This window comes from Molothrus ater, chromosome 10, assembly GCF_012460135.2.
Source record: "Molothrus ater isolate BHLD 08-10-18 breed brown headed cowbird chromosome 10, BPBGC_Mater_1.1, whole genome shotgun sequence".
NCBI lineage: Eukaryota > Metazoa > Chordata > Aves > Passeriformes > Icteridae > Molothrus > Molothrus ater.
The window spans coordinates 2,501,831-2,529,146 of NC_050487.2; the positions used below are offsets into that span (position 1 = coordinate 2,501,831).

At 50.6% G+C, this 27,316-nt stretch overlaps 1 protein-coding gene across 1 annotated transcript; it reads right to left on the minus strand.

Moving 5' to 3' along the window:
- Positions 1–26,964, minus strand: ITM2C (integral membrane protein 2C). The gene is made up of 6 exons (XM_036388502.2): positions 26,816–26,964; positions 11,558–11,695; positions 9,406–9,594; positions 9,012–9,122; positions 4,627–4,777; positions 1–1,796 (listed from the first exon to the last, which is right to left on the minus strand). Exons 1-6 carry the CDS (start codon positions 26,927–26,929, stop codon positions 1,705–1,707), a joined length of 795 nt encoding a protein of 264 aa, XP_036244395.1. The 5' UTR covers positions 26,930–26,964; the 3' UTR covers positions 1–1,704.
- Positions 26,965–27,316: the final 352 nt, after the last annotated feature.

Consider the following 27,316-nt stretch of genomic DNA (forward strand, 5'->3'; position numbering starts at 1 on the left):
TCAGAGGTAAAAGACTTTATTATCCCATGGGTTTTTCCTAAGAAGTAAGATTCCCACCAGACAAAATATACAAAGCATCTTATGTTTTCTTTCTACAACTGCATTCTCACCCTATGGAACAGTGAGCACATGAGCTGACCCCAAAGAACCAAGGTTTGTCCTTACAGCTGCGGGACTGCACAGGTAGCACATCCAACGACCAGGAACATCATGCAGAACCAGAGGGGAGGGCAAGAGGCCTGTGTGGCACCTGAGTGCAGGCTCAGGCTGCTAGAAATGAAGAGAAATGAGGGCTTAAATTTACCAGTTACTTGCATGAAGTGAACCAATTCTCTGATCCACTTCTTGTCATCCTCTTGGCAATTAAAGGCTGGGGCTAGCAGCAAGTTATTGCTGGGAAAACACAATGCTAGAAAAGTAAATACCCATCTGGCAGTGGGAAACTTTCCACACCAGCCTGCAAGAAGTGCACCTAATTCTTCATTTTACATCAAGCTTAAAGCAGAATGAAACCAAAGTGTCCTCCTCTACTTGACAGAAATTAATATTCATAGCTATGTTTATATAAAATAATAAATACTCAGCCTCTAATGATATACTAATTCCTATTGCATTACATGACCATCCTGAGATCCTGTTTTGTTTTCACATAATTAACTCATAAAATTAACACTCAGAAGTTTAAAATATATTAACTTTGCATTTTGGTTGTGCTGAGTTAATGATTGTACTTGCATTTACTTTATCCTTCTTCTTCCAAAACAACAGGCTCATATCAACAGATGGTGAACAGGTCCAGATTTGCTGGAAACCAATTAACAAGAATGTGCCAAGTTGAAACTCACCCCATTCTTTCAAGCCAAAAAACTGCCTGCATTTCAAGAACCTAATTAGTTTTAACTACATTTATGGAATGGAGGGAAGAATATTTAATTACTCTGCAATTCTTCTGTCTGATGATCAATAGAAATGCAGTTTTGTTCAAACAATTTCTCTGCAGTATATTGATCAGCTGAATCTTGCCTTCTGTCAGTATCTGTCCTCCACTGGTGCCTGCAGATAATGTGATACACAGCTGGATTACAGTGATCACTATCAAAACAGCTTTCACTGGAGGAGTTACACAAGAATACACACTGTTAAAAGATTTGAAAAACCTTCTTCTTGACTTGCCAGTAACTACCAGTTCTGCTGCTGGCACCTCCTTCCCTCTGCTGAGCTCTAAAACTGCCCTGTCTGTAGCCTCACAACTATTCCTTTCCTAAGTGCACCTGGTTTAGGTCATTCTATCAGCCCAGAAATGGAAATCCTCCTCTTGTGCATACATCCTCTGTCCCAGTGCCATGGCAGCCTCAGAGCAATATCCCAGCCTGAAATTGCTCAGCCAGGAAAAGAGCACCTATTTCCAACATTTCTATTTCTCTGCCATCCCTTCTACCCAAACCTGCTTCCAAAGGAGATTTCCATTCTGTTATGTGGAAGAAGCTGCATCTACCCCCAGTTATCTTTGAGCACTGTGTAAATTTAAGCCCAACCAATGTCTTGGGTAGGTAGCAGGGAAGAAAGGGCCACAAAGGACCCCAGAAGTTAGAGCTGCACAAGCTGGGGGGAGTATAAAAAGTAGCCAGATTACCATGTCTAAAGAGGGGGCTGAGAGCATGTGTGTGCAAGCAAAGCCAAGGAAGGTTACATCTGGAGAGTGCTTCATGACTTTTGGCAGATAACAGTTTCGACCACAAAAGTGTTTTCAAAGTGACGAATGCGATGACAGTTCCCAGCCTCACGTCGACTGATACCTAGAAGTGATTGAAAGAGAGGAGAGAGGTGAATCAACAAATGAGAATCTGTAAGAACCAAAGCAAGGAGGGGAAGGAAAGCAGAGGAGATGCAACTTCTGAACACTGAAATGGGGGGACAACATAGCCCATATGGAAAGCAGCCTTATCTGGTCTTTGGAAGAATTAAAAACCTCCTCTAGGATACAGTCCTGCAGTAAGAGCTGCCATGGGCTGAAGTGTGACTGTGGTCACAAGGGTTTTCAGGATGAAGAAGAGATGAGAATGTTGACTCTATGATCAGAAGGCTTGATTTATTATTTTATGATATATGTTACATTAAGACTATACTAAAAAGAAATAGAAAGGAAAAGGTTTCTTCAGAAGCTAGCTAAGCTAAGAATAGAAAAGAATGAATAACAAAGATCTGTGTCTCAGACAGAGAGCAAGAGCCAGCTCTGCCATGAGTGGTCAGGAAATCTCAACATCTACAGGAGACCAGTCACGGCTCTACCTGTTGCATTCTACAGCAGCAGATAACCATTGTTTACTTTTGGTTGCTGAAACTGCAGCTTCTCACAAGGAAAAATCTTAAGAAAGGATTTTTCATGAAAGATGTCTGCGACACTGAAGGAATCCTTGGCAACAGCTGGTTTCAGCTGACAGCATCTCAGCGTTATCTCAGGGACCAGAAAGCCTCAAGAAACCAGCAGAAGTCACAGGCTTCTGGATGCAGCCAAGAAGTGTTTAAAACACCTGTTTGCATCCCTGTGTGCCTGATCCTGCTGTGGCCCCAGCCTGGGGCAATGCTTCCCCCTGGCTAACACTTCCCCATGCCCTCCAAATGCAGGTCCTCAGCTCTGAGCAGCTCTGCTGGCAGCTCCTCCCCCCTTACAGCAAAGCTGGGGTGCCCAATGACTGCCAGGGCTCCATGGCAGTCAGTGCAGCTCCCACTGAAAAGCACCATCAGCTACAGGCCATGGGGACCTCTGCACCCTGCAGCTTCCCCAGAGACCCCAACCCCACTGACTGTAGCTCCATGTTCCAGGGAAGCCTTAAGTATACCTTAAAAGCAAATTAATACAAATACTCATATTAAAGAGTATTTTGCAGCAATGTTACCATTGCAATATAAGATACATATTGCTAATTTCCATGAAATCATTTTTACACAGTCCAATGTTCCCTCTTCACAACACTTTCCATACTATTATGAACTTAATTAATTAAAGGCAATTTGCAGATCTAATCTGCTCTGAATAGCTGCGACTGAATCGGGTGCCTTCATTAGGGAAATTTTCCAAACAATTCCCAACAGCACTGCTATCAGTTCAGCCCCAGGAGCCCACGTGGAAATGAATTGCTGGCTCCTGCAATCATTTCTGCAGGATTTGTATCAGGCTGATGGATGACACAAACACAGCACTCAGCACCCGTTTGCAGCAGCATCCTGAAGTTGGGCTTGGATTAACTGGATGGGGAAAGGCAGAGCCCCAGAGGAAAACCCAGCTCTGGCCATGAAGAGGCCAGCATGGCTGCACCAGCCAGAGAGGGGCTGTGATGTGGGGTAGGGAACAGGGTGCAGGGCTGTGATGTGGGGTGAGAAACAGGGGGCAGGGCTGTGATGTGGGGTGAGGAGGATAGGACAGGGCTGTGATGTGGGGTGAGGAGCAGGCAGGTTGTGATGAGGAGGAGCAGGAGCAGGCAGGCTGTGATGAAGATGAGGAGCAGGGGCTGTGAGGGGCTGAGGGGAGGCAGGCTAGGATGAGGAGCAGGCAGGCTGTGATGAGGAGTATGAGGAGCAGGAGCAGGCAGGCTGTGATGAGGAGGATGAGGAGCAGGAGCAGGCAGGCTGTGATGAGGAGGATGAGGAGCAGGCAGGCTGTGATGAGGAGTATGAGGAGCAGGAGCAGGCAGGCTGTGATAAGGAGGATGAGGAGCAGGAGCAGGCAGGCTGTGATGAGGAGGATGAGGAGCAGGAGCAGGGGCTGTGATGATGAGGATGAGGATGAGGAGCAGGCAGGCTGTGATGATGAGGAGGATGAGGAGCAGGGGCTGTGATGAGGAGGATGAGGAGCAGGGGGTGTGATGAGGAGGAGCAGGAGCAGGCAGGCTGTGATGAGGAGGATGAAGAGCAGGGGCTGTGATGAGGAGGATGAGGAGCAGGCAGGCTGTGATGATGAGGAGGATGAGGAGCAGGAGCTGTGATGAGGAGGAGGATGAAGAGCAGGCAGGCTGTGATGATGAGGATGAGGAGCAGGCAGGCTGTGATGATGAGGAGGATGCGGAGCAGGCAGGCTGTGATGATGAGGAGGATGCGGAGCAGAGCAGGCAGGCTGTGATGATGAGGATGAGGAGCAGGCAGGCTGTGATGATGAGGAGGATGCGGAGCAGGCAGGCTGTGATGATGAGGAGGATGCGGAGCAGGCAGGCTGTGATGATGAGGAGGATGAGGAGCAGGCAGGCTGTGATGATGAGGAGGATGCGGAGCAGGCAGGCTGTGATGATGAGGAGGATGAGGAGCAGGGGCTGTGAGGAGGAGGATGAGGAGCAGGCAGGCTGTGATGATGAGGAGGATGCGGAGCAGGCAGGCTGTGATGATGAGGATGCGGAGCAGGCAGGCTGTGATGATGATGAGGATGCGGAGCAGGGGCTGTGAGGAGGAGGATGCGGAGCAGGAAGGCTGTGATGATGAAGAGGATGAGAAGCAGGCAGGCTGTGATGATGAGGAGGACGAGGAGCAGGAGCTGTGATGAGGAGGAGGATGAGAAGCAGGCAGGCTGTGATGATGAGGAGGAGGATGAGCAGGGGCTGTGATGAGGAGGAGGATGAAGAGCAGGCAGGCTCTCACGCCGCCGGGCGCCGCGCCGCCGCAGCCGGTAGGTGTCCTTGCCGCTGCACAGGCGGTAGATGAAGGAGCCCAGCTGCTCCATGTCACTGACGTGCTCCGTGGCGATCATCTCCTCCTGGATGATGTACGTCTGAGGCAGGTATGTCCCTTTCTGAAAGAACAGAGTTTCCACTGGAATAAGGCACAAACAGCCCCTGAACACAACTGTTTCACGCAGAGCACCATGAACAACCAAACTGTGGAAAACTCATTCACTGCTGAGGCTCAAGCTCCACTTACTGAGGCCAGTTAGTGTGTGACCTTGTCCTTGCAAGAAACTGTCCCTTGCTAGTAGCACAGTGCACACAAAATAGATGAGATCCAAAAATGGAATGTTCACATAAGGGGTGAAGGCAATGTAGGATCAACCCTGTTATAAACTGACCCAAATTTTAGAGCAGGATGCCCAAAACTGTAACTCTGAGAGTACAACAAAGCCATCTGGAGAGAAATAAAAGCTTAACCAAAATTCCAGGAACTCCACTGAAATGTGCACTCTACATTTACTTCAAAAGGGAAAAACCCAAAACCACCAGCCCAGCTCAGATTTCAACCTTCTCCTCTCCTCTCTGGTCCATTCAGCAGAGCCACAGTGATGTCCTGCCCTTAGTGCCCACAGGAATGGGGACTAGAGATGGCCATGGGCAGCACATTCAGAGAAGAACTGAGCTCCCCACACACCTTCATTGCCCCAGGAATGTCTGGGGCAGTGACATCCCTGCTGTTGGGGCAGAGGCCACTATGAAGGCCAGGGTGATGAGTGAGGTGTCATGGCAGAAAGCTACCAGGGGATGGATAAAACAAGGTTTCAGTGTGTCCCCCAGAGATGGAGGTCTCATCTTCCCCTGCAGGGAAGAGTTCAGCTCAGCACTGGAGACTCTCTGCAAGCTCATTCCCAGGTGCTCAGGGCATCTTTCATGTTGGGACATCACTGTAGCAACGAACAGCTGTGTAACAAGGGCAGCCTGGGCCAGGGGTACTTGTGAGCAGATGCTAACTAGATCATGAAGCAAAGAATCACTTCTGGTCCCTTTTCCTTAAGAAGAGTCAAAGAAATAAAAGAACTGTCAGACCCTGGGGCCAAGGTAAGCATAACTGTCTCAAGCTGAAAGGTGTAGGTGAGTGTGTGTTCTATTCCCATCTGTCAGAGCTGGGGCAGTTCTCTGCTGTTCTTTGGGCAGTTTTTTCTTTCTCTCTCCCCCAGCCACTCCTCCCTGCAGGAGATCTCTGCTGTCCATGGCCACTGAGTGTCCCTGCAGGGCTGATCCAATTCCAGCATCCCATGGGGAGATGCTGCGCCCAGGGCAGGAGCCAAGCATTCCTACCTGGATCCAATGTGAGCCTGGCACAGCACAGCAGCCTTTGCCCAGGGCATTGCCAGAGGAGCAGCTTCTGCTGCCCTGCATGGCCAGAGGGAGCCCAGGCCCATCTCCAGCAGCCCTGGAGCTGCAGAGGAAAACTCCCCCCTTGTGCAGGATCCCTGCTCCAGCAGAGCCACAGCTGGCACTGCAGGAGGGCTGAGCCCCCATGGGATGGGGCTGTGCCACCCCCTGACACACAGGGGGCAGGGCATGCTCTGACTCTGTGACTGTTGGGTTTTTTGTACTATTGTATTTGTATTTTAATTTTCCTAGTAAACAACTGTTATTCCTATTCCCACATCTTTGCCTGAGAGCCCCTAATTTCAAAATTATAATAATTCAGAGGGATGAGGTTTACATTTTCCATTTCATTTTCCATTTAGCAGACATCTGTCTTTTCAAACCAAGGCAATAATCAAGGTGAAAAGCAAGCAATAGCAGCACTATTTCAGGTATCACCTCTTCTGTTTCCCAGGACTGGTTATCTCCACAGAGACACTCCTGGAAACACACTACCTTAACTCAGTGCTATGCTGCTGAGCTGGCACAGCCAGGTAGATCAATAAGGCTGTCCTCTAACACTGCAGGATTAGAGAATTAGTGCCAGTTTGTACTGCACTAACACTTCAGTTCTGCAAGAAATTCCATTATTGATTCTCAGGGGGAGAAGGCAGGGGGGCTGTGAGATACGTGCAGCTCCTGGCAGGGGCTGTCACAGCCACAGCCAGGGCTGGGGCTCAGGATGTGCACACCCCTCTCCTTGGCCTGGAGAGAGGGCTCAGAGAGACAGACATGAGCACACAAGCCAGTTTCTTCACTGTCTCAGACTGAAAGAGCTGTGGCAGGTGAAGGAGGAATCACCACTCCTCCATGGCAGGACTGGGGAATAAGGACAGTACCTTCAAGTCTCTGCCAAGAACTTTCAGCAAGCTAAAGCTCTGAGCATCTTGTGTTCTGCAAGAGATGTGGATGGTCCATCATTTAACTGGGTCACCTCCAGGCTCCTGCTGCTGCAGGATCCCTCCATCCTTTTGTGTCAGACACTGATGCAGGCCTGGTCACTGAACTGTCACACCTGTGCAGAATAAAGCCTGAAAGAAGCAGGCACAGGGCATGTGGCAGCCACTCTGCAAAGGGGCACCCTGGCACCAGGCTGGCCAGGAGGAAAGAGCAAAGGAGGCTCCCCAACTCCCTGTGCTGCCCCAGTCTGCTGGAGCAAACCACTGGTGTTAATTGCTGGACTGTGATTTGATTCTAGAAACAGGAATGTAGTCACTGAACAGATCCAAAACTAAACTTTCTGCTGGGAATAATTCTCATTCATTAGGGACTTGACTGCATTCAGAGATGCAGAGAAGAAAAAAATCTCAAAGTCCAAGGACCAGCAAAGCTCACCCAGCATCCAAAAGGCAGCAGTTTTGAGCAGCAGGGCAAGTCATAAGGTCACAAAGATCCTCCCTGTAGCAGGAACAAACTTGAGCTTTCTGTCTGATCAGCAAGGCCACCCCTCCCACATGTGGCCATGAAGATGCCAGGCCCATAGGATCACAGTTAATTCAGCTGGAGAGGGACCTCAGGACTTTATCCCACCTGGTCTTGAAATCTTCAAGAATTTCAAGGAGACAGCACAACCTTCCTGGGTACCCTGTTCCACTGCTTCACTGTCCTTGTGGTGGAAAACTTTTTCTGAGCCCAAAACCAAGCTAACCATTTTAAAACAATGTCTCTAAGGTACAGGTTAAAGCCTCCAGAGACAGACTGGACACTACTGAACCATCTCAATAATCAGGAGGTCATTTAAACTCACACCTGCTTTGGGCTCCTCACATATGACCACATATGTGCTTATGTAAGCATAAGCACATCCCCTTTTTAAATTCAATGACAATGCATCATTTTCACTGACTGTGAGTTTATATCTGTTATTTTAGGATGTGACCAGCATTCCCAATCTCTCAGATGTTTTCTCTCAGCTTGTGCAATCCTGCCTTTTCCATTTCCCTCTGCCCCAGGGACTGGTCACCTGCCAGGGTCAGGAGCTGTGACAGGCCTGGATGAGTTTTAAGTAAACGTGTGTTGTACCCCAGTGGGGTTCCCAGCACATTTGTCAGACAGTCACAGTGCATGGAATTGTGAGGACTGCAAGGAAACAAACTGGGAGTCTGACAGGGACTGGAGGTCAGGCTCTCTCCAGGCACAACTGTTTATCTCTGAGTTCACACTGCAAAGTTCACCATGCTGCACATAGTAGGAAGCGAGCAAAGAGAATTTAAGAAAGAGTAAGAATTACATTGTCTTTTTTCCCTCTTTCTTTTAAACAGACCCTCACAGGAGTGATAAAAGACCCAAGCTCAGTGCCTTGATTTACCTGCAGAAGACTGAGACAGATATGTACCTTTTGCAGTCTGAAAAATCCTGTGCTTTTTTCCTGCTGTGAAGATTAATAGTATTCTATTTTAGGATGGCTGCTTTCAGCAGCACAGGCTTCTGAATTGAACAAAATCGCTGGTACTAAACCAAATTAATGCTGGCTGTGAGCATAACTGCATGAGCCCAAGCCTGGTGCTGCAGCCCAGAAGAGAGGGCAGGACAGATTCCCCCAAAAAGGTGAGTGTTGAAGGCCCATTCCTCCCCAAGGGACACTGAGAGCTCTGCAACTGGCAAACCACAGTGCAAAACTCAGAAGGGAAAGGAAGGAATTCTTTCTTTTTTCCCTTGATTCCTACAGTCAGTGAGCACCAGAGGGAAGGAACCTGCTGCTTCTCTGTGTCTCCCTGGTCAGGCTGATCATCGTGCCAGCATTACTGTGCTGTCTGCACAATCAGTACTTCAGCTAAACCTGCTGAAGCCTTCACTCTACGTGGAGACTCAGGGCCAAGGCTCACTTGCCCAGACACAGCAGTTCTGATTTGCCAGGAGCTGCCAGCTGGCAGCCAGGAGCCCACTCAAGGAAAGCATGCAGAAGCAGCAGGGCTGCAGCTGTACCTTCACATTGACCAGCAGCTCCCACAGGTTGCGAGGAGGCATCACGATGGTGGTGTTGAGCTCGATGACGTAGCACTTGTCCAGTGTAATGTCATGATACGCTGTCAGACCCTGCATGCCAAGCACAGGAGTGACACAAGTGAACCCTCTGCAATGAGCCCTGACTGGGAAAATGGGTGAGGAGAGGGAATTTGGGGAAGACAGGACACTGTGTTAAACAAACCTCCCTACCAAGCAAGCAGAGCGGGTTGGAAAAGCCCAGAGAGGGCCCCGGGCAGGAGGGCAGCTCAGGAATAGATGCTGTGACAACAGTGACAGTGCTAGGCCATGACCACAGAGCTGTGCACCCAGCTCAGCCCCATGCCTGCCCCCACAGGCCCCAGGGGCTCCTTACTCGCTGGAAATCGTGGATGATGTCCGCAGGGTCGCTCCCTCCAAACTGGGGCACGGGGACATTGATTTGCTCGTAGTTCTCCTCAATGTAGATCTTGACATCCTCGTGCAGCTCCAGCTGCCCTTTGAAGGGCGAGTACAGCGAGTCTTCGTACAGGACACCGCAGTGGAACACGCTCTCACGGGGCAGCTGTGGGGTACAACACAATCCAGGCAGGGCTGCACCACCACCCCCCAACAGCCACAGCAAACATGGGCAGGAGTGTACCCCTGCTGGCTAAAACACTCATCAGATGCTTGAGGATATTTTAAGATTAAGCTTTTTAGCAAAAAACATTCTTGGTGAACTTAGTGCAAACTACCCTTGTGAAATGAACACATCTCACTTCATGCTAGCCAGGTGTAGCTATGATATTTTCTGAAAAATCCTTTCCTTAGGATTTTTTTTCTCCTGAGAAGCTGGGAGGCCTCAGGAACAAAATGTAACCAATGGTTATCTGCTGCTGTGGAATGCAAGAGGTGCATCTGGGATTGGTCTCATGGGGTTGTTTCTAATTAATGGCCAATCACAGTCAGCTGGCTCAGACTCTCTGTCCCAGACACAAGCTTTTGTTATCATTCTTTCTTTTTCTATTCTTAGCCAGCCTTGTGATGAAATCCTTTCTTCTATTCTTTTAGTATAGTTTTAATATAATATATATTATAAAATAATAAATCAAGCCTTCTGAAACATGGAGTCAGATTCTCGACTCTTCCCTCATCCTCTGTGAACACTGTCACAAGCCAGATCCAAAGCGAATAAAGAATTCCCTGTTGGCTTTTATGAGGACTAATTCAGAGAGGCAAACTGACTGCCTGCAAGCTCTTGTATTTCCTCCTTAGGCTGTTCACATCCCTCCATAGCCATGGCTCCCAGTAAATGGATTTTTCTACAGGAGGCATAGAAAAAATGGTGTATTTTCTAGGAGGCATAGAAGCTTGGGCTGAGCAGAGAATCATTTCTAGAGGCCCCTGTAGCTTGGAGTGGCAAATGCAGCAAAACAAAGTGGATTCACCTCCCAGCAAAACAGGAGCTGCTGTTCTCTGAGCAGCCTGGGAGGTGTCCCTGCCAGGACCTCCCTTGGGACCAGGGCTGCTTCTCCTAGGGAAGTGCCTCCACCAAAAGCCCAGGGACAGGTGCCCTCACCTGGGACAGGGCTGTGTGAGAGGGGGGAGCAGCCCTGGGGCTGTCACACCTTCCAGATCAGGTGTGAATGAGAACGGCTGATAAAGCACGGATGATTTCTTAAAACAAAACTGCAAATTAATTTGACAGCAAGAAAATTTATGGAGAAAAGGAGTAAGTATATAAAAAGACTCTTGTGCTGAGTGGATAAGTGCTGGCTGCAGAGGTGAAGGCAGCAGCAGTCCTGGGAGAACTCATTCACTAATAACCACTCCACAGCACGAGGGCTCCAGTGCAAATCAGTGCTCTGGGGTTTCTTGGCTAAACACTCAGCAAGCCAGAGCTCAGCAGTTTCCTCCTCAAAAAGCAGCTCTGCCCTGTCTCATTCCGTGTCCTGACCCTCCACAGTGCTGCCAGCCCAGTGCCTTGGCCAGGCCGGGCCAGGCTTTGCAAAGACAATGTGGAAGAAAAGGTGCTGAATTTAATGGAGGTTGAGCGCTCACTTTCTACATCATCTCCCACTTTGTTCTTACTTCTCTGCTTGCTTTATTAATAGCAGCACCTATTTTTGTCACACCTACAGAGTTTTTCTGAGCTAGAGCCTACAAAACCTACTGCAAAAAGCTGTTCCCTTGCCTGTACCCCCCTGCTCTCTCCAGGCTTGCTCTCCCCCTCACAAGCCATGCTTTCAGGCTGCTGTACCCCATGCAATGTGGTTTAGAAGGTACAACTGGCAGGATATTTTTATGCAGTTAATAAGAAAGCAAAGCAAATCCATAAGGGAAGGAGAGGGTTTCTGGAAGGCCCTTCCTGGCATTGGGAATGGAGGGTCAGCCTGAGCCTACCACTTAAGAAATGCCTCAGCTGCAGTGCCCAGCAACCTGGCTCCTGAGTTAGCACAGTGCAGGGCAACAAAAACCACCTCCCTCAAAGGTGGTCTGGCTGCTCGGGCTGATGGAGCCAGAAGTGCTTCCCAAGTCTCTCCTACCTGGGTGATGAAGAAGTATCTGTAGACGTACATCGATGCAAAGACCAGCCCCAGCAGCAGCACGAGCAGGCCCATGGTCAGGTAGCACACCCCGCTGAGCGACGAGCGGCGGCCCTGCGCCGCGGGGCCCGGCTCCTCCTGGGGACAGACACCGACCTCAGAGGCTGCTCCGGGCCACCAGCAACCTGCTGGGCCCTCAAAGACTGCTCCAGGCCACCAGCAACCTGCTGAACCCATCGAAGGGTGCTCCAGGCCACCAGCAACCTGCTGAACCTATCCAAGGGTGCTCCGGGCCACCAGCAACCTGCCGTCCCCTCAGAGGCTGCTCCAGGCCACCAGCAACCTGCTGAACCCATCCAAGGGTGCTCCAGGCCACCAGCAACCTGCTGTCCCTTCAAAGAATGCTCCAGGCCACCAGCAGCCTGCTGGGCCTTCAGAGGCTGCTCCAGGCCACCAGCAACCTGCTGGGCCCTCAGAGGCTGCTCTGGGCCACCAGCAACCTGCTGAACCCATCCAAGGCTGCTCCAGGCCATCAGCAACCCGCTGTCCCTTCAAAGAATGCTCCAGGCCACCAGCAGCCTGCTGGACCATCCAAGGGTGCTCCAGGCCACCAGCAACCTGCTGTCCCCTCAGAGACTGCTCTGGGCCACCAGTAACCTGCTGGCCCATCCAAGGGTGCTCCAGGCCACCAGCAACCTGCTGGGCCCTCAGAGGCTGCTCTGGGCCACCAGTAGCCTGCTGTCCCTCAGAGACTGCTCCAGGCCACCAGCAACCTACTGTCCCATCAGAGGCTGCTCCAGGCCACCAGCAACCTGCTGCCCCTTCAAAGAATGCTCTGGGCTACCAGCAACCTGCTGGCCCATCCAAAGAAGTTGTATTGTGCCCTGAACAGGCACCATCCTGCAAAGCTGCTTCACACCTGGCAAGAGTAAAACACTTGTGCATTTTGCCTCCCTTGCCCCAGATACATAAACTATATACATTAAATACCTATATATTTATATGTATTGAAAAAAAAAGTGTCTGTGTGTGTTTGTGTGAACATACACAGACATATGTATCATCAGCTTCCCACCAATTGTTCAGAACAAAGACAAGCTTTGTTTCAGTGGGAGGTAAGACTGACCAAAAATAAAAAATAAGATCAGGAACTCAGTTCTTGGTTACTGAATGTAACAGCATTTATGTATGTATAGTCAAAATTTTTAGTTGAAATGCTGCCACTCACGGCAGAATTTCTCATTGGAAATTTTTGTGATGGGAATTACTGGTACCTCCTGGCCCTGCTGGGGTGAGCTGACACAAACAGATGTGCTGATCTCAACTTCATCTTCAAGCACATTGCAGCACAGCTCCAAAGGAAAATGGACAGAGCATCAGAAGAAAACAGACCTGTCCTCTTCAGAGTGCTGCCTCATCTATACAGACAGCTCAGCTTGTCACAGCCCTGACAACAGAGGGCAGTGCAAAGGCAGGGTTACCTCCCAGAGACAGCTCATCCCAACCTATGATGCTCTTGTTTTTACTACCAAAATAACCCTTCAAATGTTAAGCAGAGTGATGTAAGGCCTTTCAGAAGCAGATGAAAGAAGCTGGTTCAGAGATGCCCCAGTTTCCACACAGAAGAGCTGAAAGCTGCCCTCAGCTGAGCAGGCAGGCTGGGGAGAGAGGCACCAGGGAGGGCTCTTGCAGATTAACTCCCTCTGTGCAGTTTGAGATCTGATGTGTTTGACTACAGACACTCTCCACAGCTACTTGGAGACTGCCACCAATGGGAGGGTGACTGGAAAGCAAACATCAGCCTCTCATTTCTAAGGTTCCTCACCTCTTAAAGGAAGAGATGTTTCTGCAGAATAACGTGGCCAAGACCCACAGGGTGCTGCCAGTGCTGAAGCCCCAACAGGACAGGCCTCTGTGCCCCTGCCACCCTCTGGTGGCATCAGACCAGCTCTGCCCAGCCCAGCTGGCAGCAAACACCTCTTTCCCCTTTCCATACCTTGCAGCAGCCCTTGCAAGAGCAGCAGCTCAGTGCCAGGCTTGGAGGCATCATTCCTGTCCCAGACTGGGACACCCCAGCATCACTGAGGCACCCATGGGGACCCTGCCAGGTGGGGATTCCCTGCTCCTGCCCTGCACCTGAGCTCCTCTGAGATGCAGGAACAGGGGCAGAGCCAGGAGCCTGCAGCCCCTCTCCTACCTGCTCTACTCCCAGCCAACAGGGACTCCTCCAGATACTGACTTTTTTATTCCTAGCCACATTCAACCTGATAACTGCCAAGACCAAATTGTTTGGGGGAGTTATAATTCCAGCACATCTCCAGGAGAAATTAATCTACATTTATTTCTGCTTCATCCCAGCTGCTGAAAGACCCACAGCACCTCGATTCACCTCCAGCTTCCTGCACTGAAGGATCACTGTAATCAGTTTGCTGCTGCTGCTCCTCCAGCAAATAAAGGGATGAGCAAGCTGGAAAATATTACATTTTTCCTCTCCTTCTGCAGACAATGGGCAGCAACTCTGACAAGTCACAAAGAACAGAAAAAAAGAAATCACATTACTAGAGGAAGTTTAAAGGCTCTCTGACATGAACCGCTAGGACAAGAAAGTCATGCTAGATGTCAAGTGTCTCACAAAAACAGCTTTCCCCAGCCACTTGTCATCACAGGGAGAGTGCAGACAGTGGGGGTGAAGAGGAAGGAGAAGATCTCCTGACACTGAAGCAAGGCTGAGAAAACGCTTAATGCTCTGCCAGTGAACCATACCCAAAGGGTGCCAGGTTGCTGTGGTGGTTAATTGTTGAAAATTGCAATGCAAGATGTTTTCAATTGCCATCTGTATGGCAGATTACCTTTGTCAAGTGGGCAGTTTGCCTTATCTCTCTCTTTGAGTGACCACAATCACACCTCCCTGGGGAGGGGACATCTGCTGATAACAGCCATTGAATGTCCCTGCATGGCTGATAAGAACTATAACATCCCATTGGGAGATGTGAGCCCAGAGGGAGGAGCCAAGCATTCCTACCTGGATATAATCCAGAGGTTTGGAGACACCAGCACGGCTTCTGCACGGGATTCCCAGAGGAACAGCAGCTGCCTCTCCTTCCCCTGGATCTTCAGAGGCAGAATCCATCCTTCTCTACAGGATCCCTGCTCCAGCAGAACCAGCCCTGACACTGCAGGAGGGCTGAGCCACAATTCCAATGGGACTGCTGCCAACAGCCTGACCCACAGGGTGTCAGGCTGGGTTCTGACTCTGGCAGTGTTGTTCCAGTCTACTGCATTGTTTATTTTATCCTTTCATTTTTTCCTTCCCTATTAAAGAACTGTTATTCCTGCTCCCATATTTTTGCCTGAGAGCCCCTTAATTTAAAATTCACAGCAATTCAGAGGGGTGGGGAGGGTTTACATTCTCCATTTCAGGGGAGGCTCCTGCCTTCCTTAGCAGACTCCTGTCTTTCCAAACCAAGACATTAATGCAGCACTGCTCCTGCTGGGGGCTGCCAGCGCTGGCTCCAGGGATGCCTGGAGAGAGCCTTCGACACAGCACCAAAGGGCAAAAAAATACTCCCACTAAGAGAAAAGCTGTGTTTGAGGAATGGTAGAGAGGGGAAATCAGCCCACAGGGGTTTGCTACTTGCTAGGGCAGCTCTGTCTTCTTTACATGACCGAAGACACTGTGAGACATCCCACCTCTTGCTGCCAAAGATGGGTTCTGCTCCCTACAAAACACTCCTGGCTTCAGGAAAAATGCCAGAGCTTTGCCCTGAGGGAGAAGGTGGGAGAAGCAAAGCAGAGCTTTTTTCTGGAAGAAGTTATTAAACAAACCCCCAAATTCTGAGGGAGGAAAGAAAAAAATCAACAGCAACCATTCTGAGAGAGCAGCAATTTAGGCAGTGAGGTTAAAAATGCAGCCAGCCAGGCCAAGGGGAACAGTTAACACAGTCCTGCAAAATACTGCATAAAAATCACCTGGAAAACCTGACTGAAAATGTGTGTCTCCATCCCCCAGCCCAGCAGATGGAAAGGCCACCAGCCTTTATCACTGTGAATAAATGACAATTTAAAAGCTGCTACATCAGTCTGGACCTCAGCTTGGGGCTGGAGGCATCCCCAGCACTGAGAGCCCAAGGATGGAGCAGTGCACAGCCTGCTCCAACAGCTCTTCACCCAGGACACCCCATCTGCACCAGCCTGCAAAAATCCAACAAGTTTGTTGGACAGGCTGCTGCCCTGCTTGTACCACTGCACACCTCCTGTCCCACAGGATCCCCAGTCCCTGCAGTAGAATACTCTAAAAACCAGAAAATCCATCACAGCTGATTTCCATCTCTTCTTGCCTAGGAATGCCTAGCTCCCCAGCAAGGGGAGAATCAGACTTGGCAGCAGGGTTTTCCTGAAGGGCAGTTCATGTCCTCAAGGTGTGTATTTCCAAAGGACAAAAATCAAAATATTAACACACAAAAACGCTGTACATTCACCAGATATTTAACAATGTTCCAGAGAATTCATTAACCAGGCACACTGCTTGCAACAAGCTATCCTATTAATTTTCTGCCTTGATCAAGCTTGGGTTTTTTTTGGCCAAGAGGAATGGGAAAGGTTGGGGTTAAAACCATCCCTGGGAAGAGGTAGGGACAGGTATTTCAGCTGAGTAAATGGGCTTTCCTCTTTTCGTTGTTTTAAACACAATATTCCAAGAGTTGGACGTATTTTACACAAAAATGAACATAAGGCCCTTCCTCCCCTCCCTGGGCTGAGCAGAGGACAAACATTTATTTGTTACTCCATGAAAGAACAGAAGGAAAAGCAACAGCAGTGTCAGAAGGGCAGCGTGTCCATGGTCCAGGCACTATAGATGTGCATGTGGGGAGGATGCACAGACACATCCCCAGCTCTGCAGAGCACCCTGCTGCCTCTCCACACACTGATCCCTTCTTTGCTCCATTCTCCTTGGCAGTGCCACTTTGCTGGCCCTACAGAAAGGGCTGGGCCAGCTCCCTTTCCAGGGGACCATTGCAGAAGAGGCAGTGGGTAGAGCTCCTTATGCTCTGCAAGCCAAGGGGAAGCCACAGCTCGCTCTTCCCCTGCATGGACAATGGGGGAAAAGCACTCACCTGTCACAAAAAGCACCTGCACATCTTGGTTTTTTGCCTGGCATTGTCCTGCTAATCCTTCATTCCACTGGGACAGTCAGAGGCAGCTCCACACAGAAGCCTGAGCTCCCAGACATGCTGACTCTGACTGTTGTCAGGCATTCAGCCCAGCACCAGCAGCAGACAGGATATTGGAATGTAAAAAGGAATTCCTTTCCTTGGATAAAAGGAGGATAACAGGCTCTTCACTATGACTCAGTGCCCTGTCAGCTCACAGGGCCAGCAACAGAGTACAGGCAGCAAATACACAGATGGGAAAGGATGGAGGCATGATACACACCATGGGGGAGAAGAGGCTTGAAAGTAGCCTGAGGGGTGGGGAAAAGCCCTAATTCAGTCTTTGTGGATTTTCTTTGGAATTTCAGGTCTTGCTGAGGACATGACAAAAATGGATGGTGTCCTGTTATCCCTGTTTTGTACTGAATGGTTAAGGAACAGTTCTCCTCCGAGGGGGTTGAGGGACAGAAACCTGGCTGGGCACAATGTCTGGTTCAAGGTTTGAAAATCAAGTTCAAACAGTGTGTCAGAGCAGGGAAACCTCCCAGACACCTGTGGCTGAGCCAACCCCCCCAGCTTCACAGCACTGAGCCTTCGGACACAGCACTGGAGGAGCTGTTCACAAAAACCATGCCTGGTGAGATGCTGCCTTTGGAATTTCTCATTAATACAGGAGAAGGTTATAAAAATAGAAATGTGACATTATTGCTCCTTCATCACCCATGTCTTGCTGAAGATGACAGAAGTGAGAAAATGAAAAGTGTCGTGTCATGCCTTGATCCCTTCCCAAGTCACACATTGCCTTGGCAGAGATGGACTCAGCCCTGGGCCTTTTTCTGCTCCTGCAGCTTCAGAAACACAGGAGTCCTCCACAAACCCTGTTCCCTGCATTTCTGAAACACACAGGTTTGAAATCTTTCATTTTAGGTGCAGCAAGGCCTGACAAACTGGGGACAGAGATTGGCAAGTGTCTAAATATACACCCCCAGCAGGAAAAGAAGCGTGGGGTGACTAAAAATAGGAGATGTGATTTTGATGACTGACAAGTGAGGAGAGAAATGCAATGCAAAGGGATGCAGTTTGGAGAGCAGTGCCATCTAAAATATGTCATTGCTCTCTGGGACACTGTTCAAGGGAGCAGCAGCCTGAGCTCTCAATGTTTGATGCACTGACATAACTGCAGACACTGCCATGGCTTCCTCAAAGGATGCAGGCTCCAAACTTAAGAAACCCTCATCAGAACAATCTAACTTACCTTGCTGTTTGCTCATTTCTGCTAGCCAAAGGTCAATATGGACTATGGGGAAAGCAAAAACATCAGTTCAAGGTCACTACCTCCAGCACATCAAGTCCCACATTCACAGCAAAATCAGTTACTGCTCTACAAAACATAAGGACTTACAATAGTGGCACCTCCGCCGACTTCAAGTGGAAAAACCCCACAGCTGATTGTTGGAAAACTGCAGTGCTGCCACTTACAGCAGGTGTAAGCTGGAAGGGACTGAGCTCTCCTCTGATGTGACAGCTCAGCTTTGAGTGTCCCCTCTTGGGGAAGTGACCCCCATGCCTGCACCCAGAGCCTGCTCTCTGTGCTTGTGAAGCAAAGCCCCCACTCACCCACCCACAGCACTGGCAGCACCCCTACTACGGCAGGGGCTGGGCACTCACTGCTGCTCCCTGCTCCAGGAGAAGCACTGCAGGGTTTGTGCCATCCTCTGTAAGGTGAAACAGGGCAGAGCTGCCTCCCAAAGACAGCCATGTCTGCACTCAGGAATGCCAGCACAGGGGAGCTCCGTGCTGGAGAGCCCCCAGGGATGGCCAGAGCGAGCTGGGAGGGCAGGCAGGGCCCAGACTGCAGCACCTGCCAAGCTCTGCAGAAGGGAGGTGAGAGACTACACACAGGGAAAAGGCAAAGGAAGACAAGGAGAGGGAGAGGAACAGAGATAAAATATCACAGCAAAGGCATCCTGGCATCCATCAAAGCATCCCCAACACTCCAAAGAAGGTTCCTGTGCCAGATGAAGAAAAAATGAGTCCTGTCCTCAAGAGCAGTTTTGCTTGGAGAGAGGAGAGGAAGCAAAATGAGGAGAATACCGGGTGAGCCGGTGGGAGAAGACTGCCTGAGGATCTGCCCTCAGATGAGAGGGGTCAGAGCTCTGCACTGGCAATGAGAGGCCTCTCAAGGCACCCACGCTTGGAAGGAGACTCCTTCCAGGCTGAAGGGCATTTCTGATGCTCTAGGTCAGAAAAGGAAACATGTGCATGCACAGACAGAGAGGAAAACACACACACACACACACACACACACATATATATATATATGTGGCACACAGTTTCCAAGGCAACCAAAGTCCCTGCTCACAGTCCTTGAGCAGTGCTTGCACTGGCCACCCGACAGCATTTCCACAGAGAACACAACTGATGACTTTTGGACTCAAAGATGCCTGGAAGCAAAGAAAAACCCAAAAGCAAGCCAGTAATTAAGAGACTATCACAGGTGAAAGCAAAAAAGTTGCAATAAATGAATCTACTCACACCTTTGAGTGACACCACAGCATGTGACTAGCAACAAAGCCACCTGCCTCAGGAGTCACTTCACAGTGCTGGAAATTAGAATATCAAAAACAACCACTGGCTAATTAAAACCCCCAGCATTGTTGCTATACGACAAAGACAGCAGGATGTTAAAAATGCAGCCTAGCATGTGGGAGCTCCTAAGCACTCAGTGATCATATTTTCCTTCTCCCTCATTGGCAAGAGAGATATAAATCCCCCTCTTTTCTCCTTTTTTCATCCCTTTATGGAACTAAGGGGCTGTTTCTCCTCCCTCTTTGCACAGGGGTGAGGAATTAATTTCCATATTTTTGTTTTGTTTTGTTTTTTTGGCAGAGGCACAACAACTTCCAGCTGGAATGATTCCAGCCTCCCTCTCCTTCTCCCAGGAGTACAACCATTCAGAGCATTAGCAGAGCCAACAAAGCCCCTGCTAAAAACAAGACTGTTCTTACCACGCTCACAGCTGAAACCCTGAGCATCATGTTGAACAGAGAGGCAGGCAGAGAGAAAATAAACAGCTGAGACAAAGTGGCAAAAAAAATATCCCAACCTGGGCATTTAACAGCCTGACTGCCAAAATACTGGTTCTGATAAACACAGCCTGATTTCCAGGCCACTCACTGCAATGATGAGGAAAATCAGTCCCTGCCATGGAGCACCACCACAGCTGAAAGGCTCTGGAGCACCTGGGCAGACCTCACCTGGGAGAGAGAAGGAGCCAGCACAGCCATGTGAAGGCCATGGGTTTTTAGGGTTTTTTTACAAAAGACTCCCTGAAGTGGGAGGTGGCATTAAAAGAATGGGAATCTTCCCCAGGAGAAGAATGGAGGTTAAGCTTTGGCACTGGGTCTCAAACCTCTCTAGAGCACTGATAGGCAAAAGGCAGCTCAAGCAAGAGTGAAGCAGAGCAGCTGCTCTGGGAATAGGGGAAGCTCTTAAACTGAGAGGTTGGCAAATTTAAAGAGAGCCTTGACTCAAAACTAAAGACATATGCAGGTGGGCAGACACCTGACTCCTTAAAAGACCTCTCACAAATGCCAAAAATACTCAAGAACACTGTGAAACTGAGGTAAGGAAATGCCAACAGCTTTCAGCTTGCTCTTGGTGTAGCTGAGCCTTCCTTCTCCTCCCAGGTGGAGGGAAGAGAAGCTGCTACCAAAGCCAGTCTGTTTGCTTCTACCATCATGCAGGGCTTGGAAGAAGCAAGCCATGAGCCTGGGTCCCCACCAGAGTGCTGAGCTGTGCTGTGGGACACACTCCCCTTTTCCCAGACTGCAGCTGTACAACTGCTGCCATGTAAAACAAACCCACCTAGCAACCCATGCAAGTGGCCCTGGGCACAAGCCAAGGGAGACAGAGGCTGATTCTGCAAGAGGTGTGAAGGACTGGGTGCTGTGGCAACACATCTGAAAGCAGAAAATGTGACAGGGAAAAGACACATCAAAAGGTTTCACATGATTTCACCTGAAGCTTTTCACCTCTAGTGATGCCTTTGGAGGCTAAGGAAGCACCAGAGCAGAGCAGTAGCTGGGCCCAGGACTCACCTGGACACTGCCACTGGGCTCTCACTGCTTCCCCCATGTCTGGAGAGCTTTTGGGTGTGTACAGTTTAAAATCACAGCACCCACCTTGGAGCTGGTACAGTCAAGGCAGGCAGAGAGGGTCACATCAGGCATTCTGGATCTCACCAAGAGCAAGGCAAGCACCGCTGATCTGGCTCTGGCCAATGAAGCCAGCTGTCCCTCCTCACTCTTCCTCTAGATGTGACTGATTCCCAAAAGCTGGCAGAAGGGACACAGCCATGCCCAAGATGCCTAAGAACATCCTGCATTCTGCTGGTTCTGCAGACAAGAGGGACAGTCCCAGCCAGAAACCTGCACTGATCACTGCAAGCAGAGGGCCAGAGTCCAGCATCTCCTGTCATCTTCAAGGAACCAGACTTCAGGTTACAGCATTTGCTTCTTCCCTGAAAATCAGGACTTGCACAGTGTCACACCACAAAATGAAGTCACTGCTCCCTTCTGGAACACTGACAGCTATTATCTTTTCTCCCAGCAACAGTATAGGAAAACTCTGACAGTCAATCCTACACTTGAAAATTCACCACAAAGAAAAGGTGTCTAGTTTAACAACAGCAAGAGAGAGGAGGCAAATTTACCCTTCTCTTTGTTGTTCAAACTGACTTCAAAGGTAGGGCATGGCACCAAGGAAGACAACTCTGAAAAGCAAGTGCAGAGAGATGAGTGAAAAAACCCAGCACCCTCACACTGTCCTCCTTCAAATGGTAACACTGGCATTAAAAAAAAAAAAAAACAAACATTCCCACACCACTTGGGAAGAAAATATGCACCTACAAGTGAAGATGCCTTTTTCATCTCCTGTAAACCTGGTAGTGAGCAAACATTTGGTAGCACAAAATCAGGAACTGCAGAGCAGTGCATAAGGACACCTCATCCTCCATCTCTCCAGACCTGGCTGCACTGCTCTGCTGCATGAAGCTCCCTTCTTCTGGGCTTCTGTCCCATACTTACTTTTGGTTCATTTGTACCCTTTGAAACTCTTCTGTTTAAAGATATTTCTTGGTTTTCTGTGTTTAGCCAAAAAAAACCTCACCAGAACTGCTGTGCCCAAAGCAGGTAAACACAACAGGTTCTTCCCACGTGAAGAGCTCCTCCATGCAAAGCTGGGCTGGCTCCAGCTCTGCCCCAGCTTTGGGAGAACACAAACCTCTGCACAGCTATTTCCAGTTCCTCTGGCTCCAGCTCTTCAGTCTACATCTCTTTGGTGAAAGACAGCTACATGTTTCAAAATTCAGTTGCATTTATAATGTTTCTGCTTGGAATAGATACTCTCTGTCCTAATCCCTCTGCCAGTTTTTAGTCAGATCCTTTGTCACGCTCAGCTGGAATATCAAATATTCATGTCTGGAGTCCAGTAAGACACTGAAGTCTAGTATTTCACTAGAGCAGATCCTGCAAGGGGTCCAGAGACACCTTTTTTTTCCAATTCAAACCTTTTCCTCTGTTTCCAAGGCATCCCCAAACCACAGAGAACCAAAACCAAATGACAGTGCTTCTCTTTAAGCTGACAACTCCATATAGGCCACAAAAAGAAATCACCATTTCAGCCCATGTGGTTTTAGGAGGGTTGGGCAAAGACCAGGAATAACCCTCTGTTACAGGAGGCTGCTTCTTAAAATTAGATGGATTAATTCTTAAAATTAGGATCTACCATATTCAAGTCCCTAAGGCTGAACACGGTGAGAACCCACACAGCTCAAGAGCCTCAAGGCTGGACTCAAGCCTGCAAACATGTCAATGAGCACAATCAATCCACATTGCTGCCAGCAAGCTTTTCCTTCCTCTCTCTGAATTTACAGCTTGCTTTGTGAAAAAGCCTCTTTTTAAAGGACTCTTCCTCACATCCCCTTCCCTCGCCATCTGTCTCCCACCTCACAGCATTGTGCAAAGGAATCGCTCACAAAACCCAGCAGTGCCCCGGCACAGCAGCACCCACAGGTTGGTGTGACTCTGCTTTATGTGCCCAAAGAGCCACTGCCCCTCCACCTCCCCTGAGCTGGAACCCAGCTCTGCAGCATCCCTGCTCAAGGTGCACCAAAGCCCTGGGAGAGCCACAAGTGGCACTGCTGTCCTGCTGCCACCACAAAGCGCTGATCCTCTTGGGCTTGCTCGGGCAAATGCAAAGCATTTCCAGCCCAGCATGGCCAGCTGAGCATCAGGAAAGGCAGGAGAGCAGGGACAGGGCACCAGCCCCCAGCACTGAGGCACTATCTGCCTGTTTAGGAGCTCCACATCCACAGCAGAGCTGCTCCCCACAGGGGAGATGTTCCTCGCAGGGAACAGAGCTTCCTGGGCACCAGAGGGGTCCTCAGGACTGTGCTCCCCACGGGTTTCCAGGCTTTGCCCTGCTATTTCTGCCAGGCAGGGCAACCACGCTGGGCGTGGGAGCTGTGGCAACAAGGAGGGGGCTGGGACAGCTCAGCTGTCAGCCAGGAGCTGGGGCACCCAGCAGAGAGAGGTCCTGAGGGGCAGCCACAGAGAGACCACCCAGACACAGAGGGGTTGGATGGATCCAGTGCCAGGCAGCAAGCAGCTCCTTGTGGGAAACTTCTCCATACGAGGAAGGGTGGGATCCAAAGACCACTGAGACTTTGGGAATGCAGATGGGATGAGAGACATCAAATCAAAGCCTGGTATTACTGAAACCAACCAAGAGCAAAACATCAGTCACAGCCTGCAGACAGCATTGTGTGCAGCCTGGAAAGCCCCTTGCAGCCCCCGGGGCTGTGAGGCACTGCCAAGGTGTTCCCAGCAGGCCCACCAGGCTGTGGATATGGAGAGAGCTCTCCCAGTCCTGCCTGGCCCGTAAAACCCTCCTCTCCCACCAGCCAGACCTGAGCAAACACTGCCCTGCCTTTGGCACTCATCCTTACAGAGACAGACAGGACAGCATGAGCAGTCCTTTCCCAGAGGCAGGACAAGAGGCTCCTGTGAAGGCAGCCCCTGGATCAGCTAGATGTGTTCCCTGCAAACCCCCCTGTCCCCAGAGAGCAGCCTGTGCTGCAGTGTTGGCTGTAAGGCACCATTTCCCCAGGCAGCAGCACCGAGTGCCAGGCACAGCCCCCGGCCAGGCCAGAGCCCACTCTGCACAGAGACAGGGCTGAGAGCTGCCCTCCTCTGCACACTCTCACCTACACCAGGTCAGCCTGCAGCTGCTAACTGAACCCTTTCTCCTCTGGCTCTTGCACTGTCTCTGCCAAATAATGGGCAATTACTAGAGGGATGCACAAGGGATCAAAAAAACCAAAAAAAACCCAAAATACCCAACCCACGTTTTGAGTAGAGAGCTCCAGCCATCAGTTTTATTTGCTTCCTGTGGATTTCAACATCCACCACAATCACAAGGAGCACATTTCCCAGTGCAGTTACAGACACAGCCTATGTGTCTATTTATTTCCACTTTAGTTCAATTAAAACTTACTGAATACTATTTTGCATCTGAACAAATATTTCCCAATGAACACAACGGATTATTTTACTGGCTGCATAACCTCAAGCTGCCTTCTGCTCAAGGCTGCTACATCCCCACAGTTCCTACTAAATGACAGGATTGTTTCTTCTATAATCTCTTAAAGTCTTGCAACAGTCTCAAAATTACATGGATTTTTCTGACAGGAGTTTAAATATTCTGCATATTCTTCCTGATTCAAGCCAAGCTGTGCAGGGAGAAACAAGGTTCAGCACATGCAGGCTTGCTGTCACAACTGCTCACCTACTACTTTTCAGGACACATTAGCATTACAGACATCTTCCTGCCTGCTGCATCTTTGCATTCACCAAGCACCTGCCAAAATCCCCAGGCTGCAGAAGCTGCCGCTGAATCATTTCCCAGCTCTGGCTCCTATCACTGGGATTGAAGTTATGAGATCAAAGAGGAAAGGAATGCAGAGCATCTTGTTTGCATGTCACCAATGCCATTTTGCTGTGAGGCAGCTAGAGAAAGACACACACACACAGACAGAAATTATTGGCAGCAGGAGTGTGGCAAAAAAAGCCTGGCTACAGCAAGACCAACGCCACGAGCTGGGTGTGTGACAAAGGTAAAGGTCCAGCTAAGCCCAAGCACAACAAAGAATCCACTGTCATAGTCTGAAAAACACCATCAGGAAGAGGCCACCTGATGTCAGTGGATGTGCTGCTCCCTGGACACCCTCACACTGCACAGACTCGCTGTAACCCATTGCTGCCCTTATTTCATGGATCTTATGTTGATGTTCTTACATGTCTGTCTGCTGGAATCAAGAGACTACTGAGGAGTCTTTGTTCTAAATTCATGGTTTTAGGTTCCTTTGTAGCTCACAGAGGTGGGCTTAAAAGAACACCAGCATACCTCCCATGAGTCAGAGGAAGGCCCAAGGCAACATAAAAACCCCAAAATTTATTATTTGCTACCTAAGCCAATTTCATACATCTGGCAGGACCTGAATCAGAGTAATTTTGATTGTTGGGATCTGGCAGCACTAATGATAGAAACAAGCTTCTGTCACTTCATTACTTTTTAAACTGCTTTTCTCACAGTGCTCATGAGAAATGGACGGATCCTGCCTGAACTCATGCAGGATCAACAGAAGAATTGAGTTTCTGGCTGTGGAAGGCTGGTTTAATGGCAGGGTGAGCTGGAAGCCCAGTGTGACAGTCAGCTTCCAGGGCTGGACATCAGAGGCAGGAAGAAAACAAGCACCTTAGTTTGTAATTAGGAAATACAGTCAGGAAATCACGGAGAGGTCACAGTCAGCCACGTTCCCCCAGGTCTCTGCAGAGCTCCCTGGTGTGAGATTAACAGATGCAATCATGACAGACTGAGCACAGCCAGACCCTGGCAGCAGAGCTGAGAGCTGTGAGCACATCGTGTGTGATGGGAGAGATCATCATGGTCTCACTCCCTGAACTCTGCAGAACAGGGCAGTCTCCTGAAGCTCCTGCTGCAAAGCCCTTCTCCAGAGCCATTCCCACTTGTTTGCTGAGGCACATGAGGAGGAACACTCTGCACTGCTGCAGGAACAGAGCAAAACCACAGATCTCACATTGTTTTTTGAGTCAGAGAGAGACTAGGGTTCAATAAATGATCAGATCACATGCACAGCCTAGGGACTTATGAGGAATACAGAAATGCCATTTAGGACTCGTCCTGTGACACGGGAGTGCTGTAACAAGGCAGAGTGGATGCCGTGGGTCAGGCCCAGCTCAGGATGACACCCTCACACTACACAGTGTGGAATCCACCCAGCAGGTCCACCCTCGCAGCAGGGCTGGCAAGTGGGGCTCTCCAAACACAACAGTGCCTGGTTCACTGTCCGTGCTGGAAAGGGGCACTGCCCGTGCCACCGCCGGCACTGCCCGGCAGCGCCTGGCCACGGCTCTCACAGCCCGGGAGTGACCCACGCAGCTGTGCCCAGCCCCAGCGCACCTTCTGCATCGGCTACGGGTGTTCCAGTGCCTTCGCTCCCCTTGTGCCTGACGGGATCCCAACCCTGCAGGCATGAGCTCCCCTCTCCTACCCATCACCTGGAGCCAGCAGAGCAACCCCATATCACCGTGTCAACTCCCATCTGCAAAGCATCTAGAGCTCCGTGCCCTCAGCCCCTTGCTTCCCATCTTGCTCCAGCACCATCTGCTTTCCTCCTCTTGCCTCTTCCCCGTGCCAACCCAAAGCCTTCAGAGATGTTAGGATTTGAAATCCACCCGTGTATGACCAATCCGAAATTACATTCCCGCAGGCTAACCCGCCCGAAGGGATGAGTTCTGCTGCCCCTGTGTGCGCTGGACATTCACTCCCGTGCCCAGGGACGGCTGCTGGCGCCACGGCGCCGCTACCCTGCCCCATCCCCTCCCCGCTCCTCTGAACTCTGGGCGCCCACCAAGCCCCCGAAGCCGCCGGTAAAGCCGGACACCTCTGCCGGTGCCTGTCCGGAGCAGCATCACAGCACCCGCACCCCTCGACCCCCGCCGCCCCTCGCCCCCGCCCCACTCACGGCGCCCGGGGGCAGTAGCACGGCGCCCGCCACCCCATCGCCCCCCGCCGCCTTCTCCTTCTCCTTGTCCGGCTTGAGCGCCGCGGGCGGCTGCTGGACGCCGATCTTCACCATGGCCCCGCTCCGCCGCCACCGCCGGCCCCGGCACCGCCCCGGGGAGGGGCCGCGCCGCGCCCGCCCTCAGCGCCGAGCCCGCCACGGGCACCGGGCGGGCACCGAGCCCTCAGCACCGCCCGCGGGCACCGAGCTCTCAGCACCGAGCCCGCCACAGGCAACGGGCGGGCACCGGGCGGGCACCGAGCCCTCAGCACCGCCCGCGGGCACCGAGCCCTCAGCACCGCCCGCGGGCACCGGGCGGGCACCGAGCCCTCAGCACCGCCCGCGGGCACCGAGCGGGCACCGAGCCCTCAGCGCCGAGCCCGCCGCAGGCACCGGGCGGGCACCGAGCCCTCAGCACCGCCCGCGGGCACCGAGCCCTCAGCGCCGAGCCCGCCACGGGCA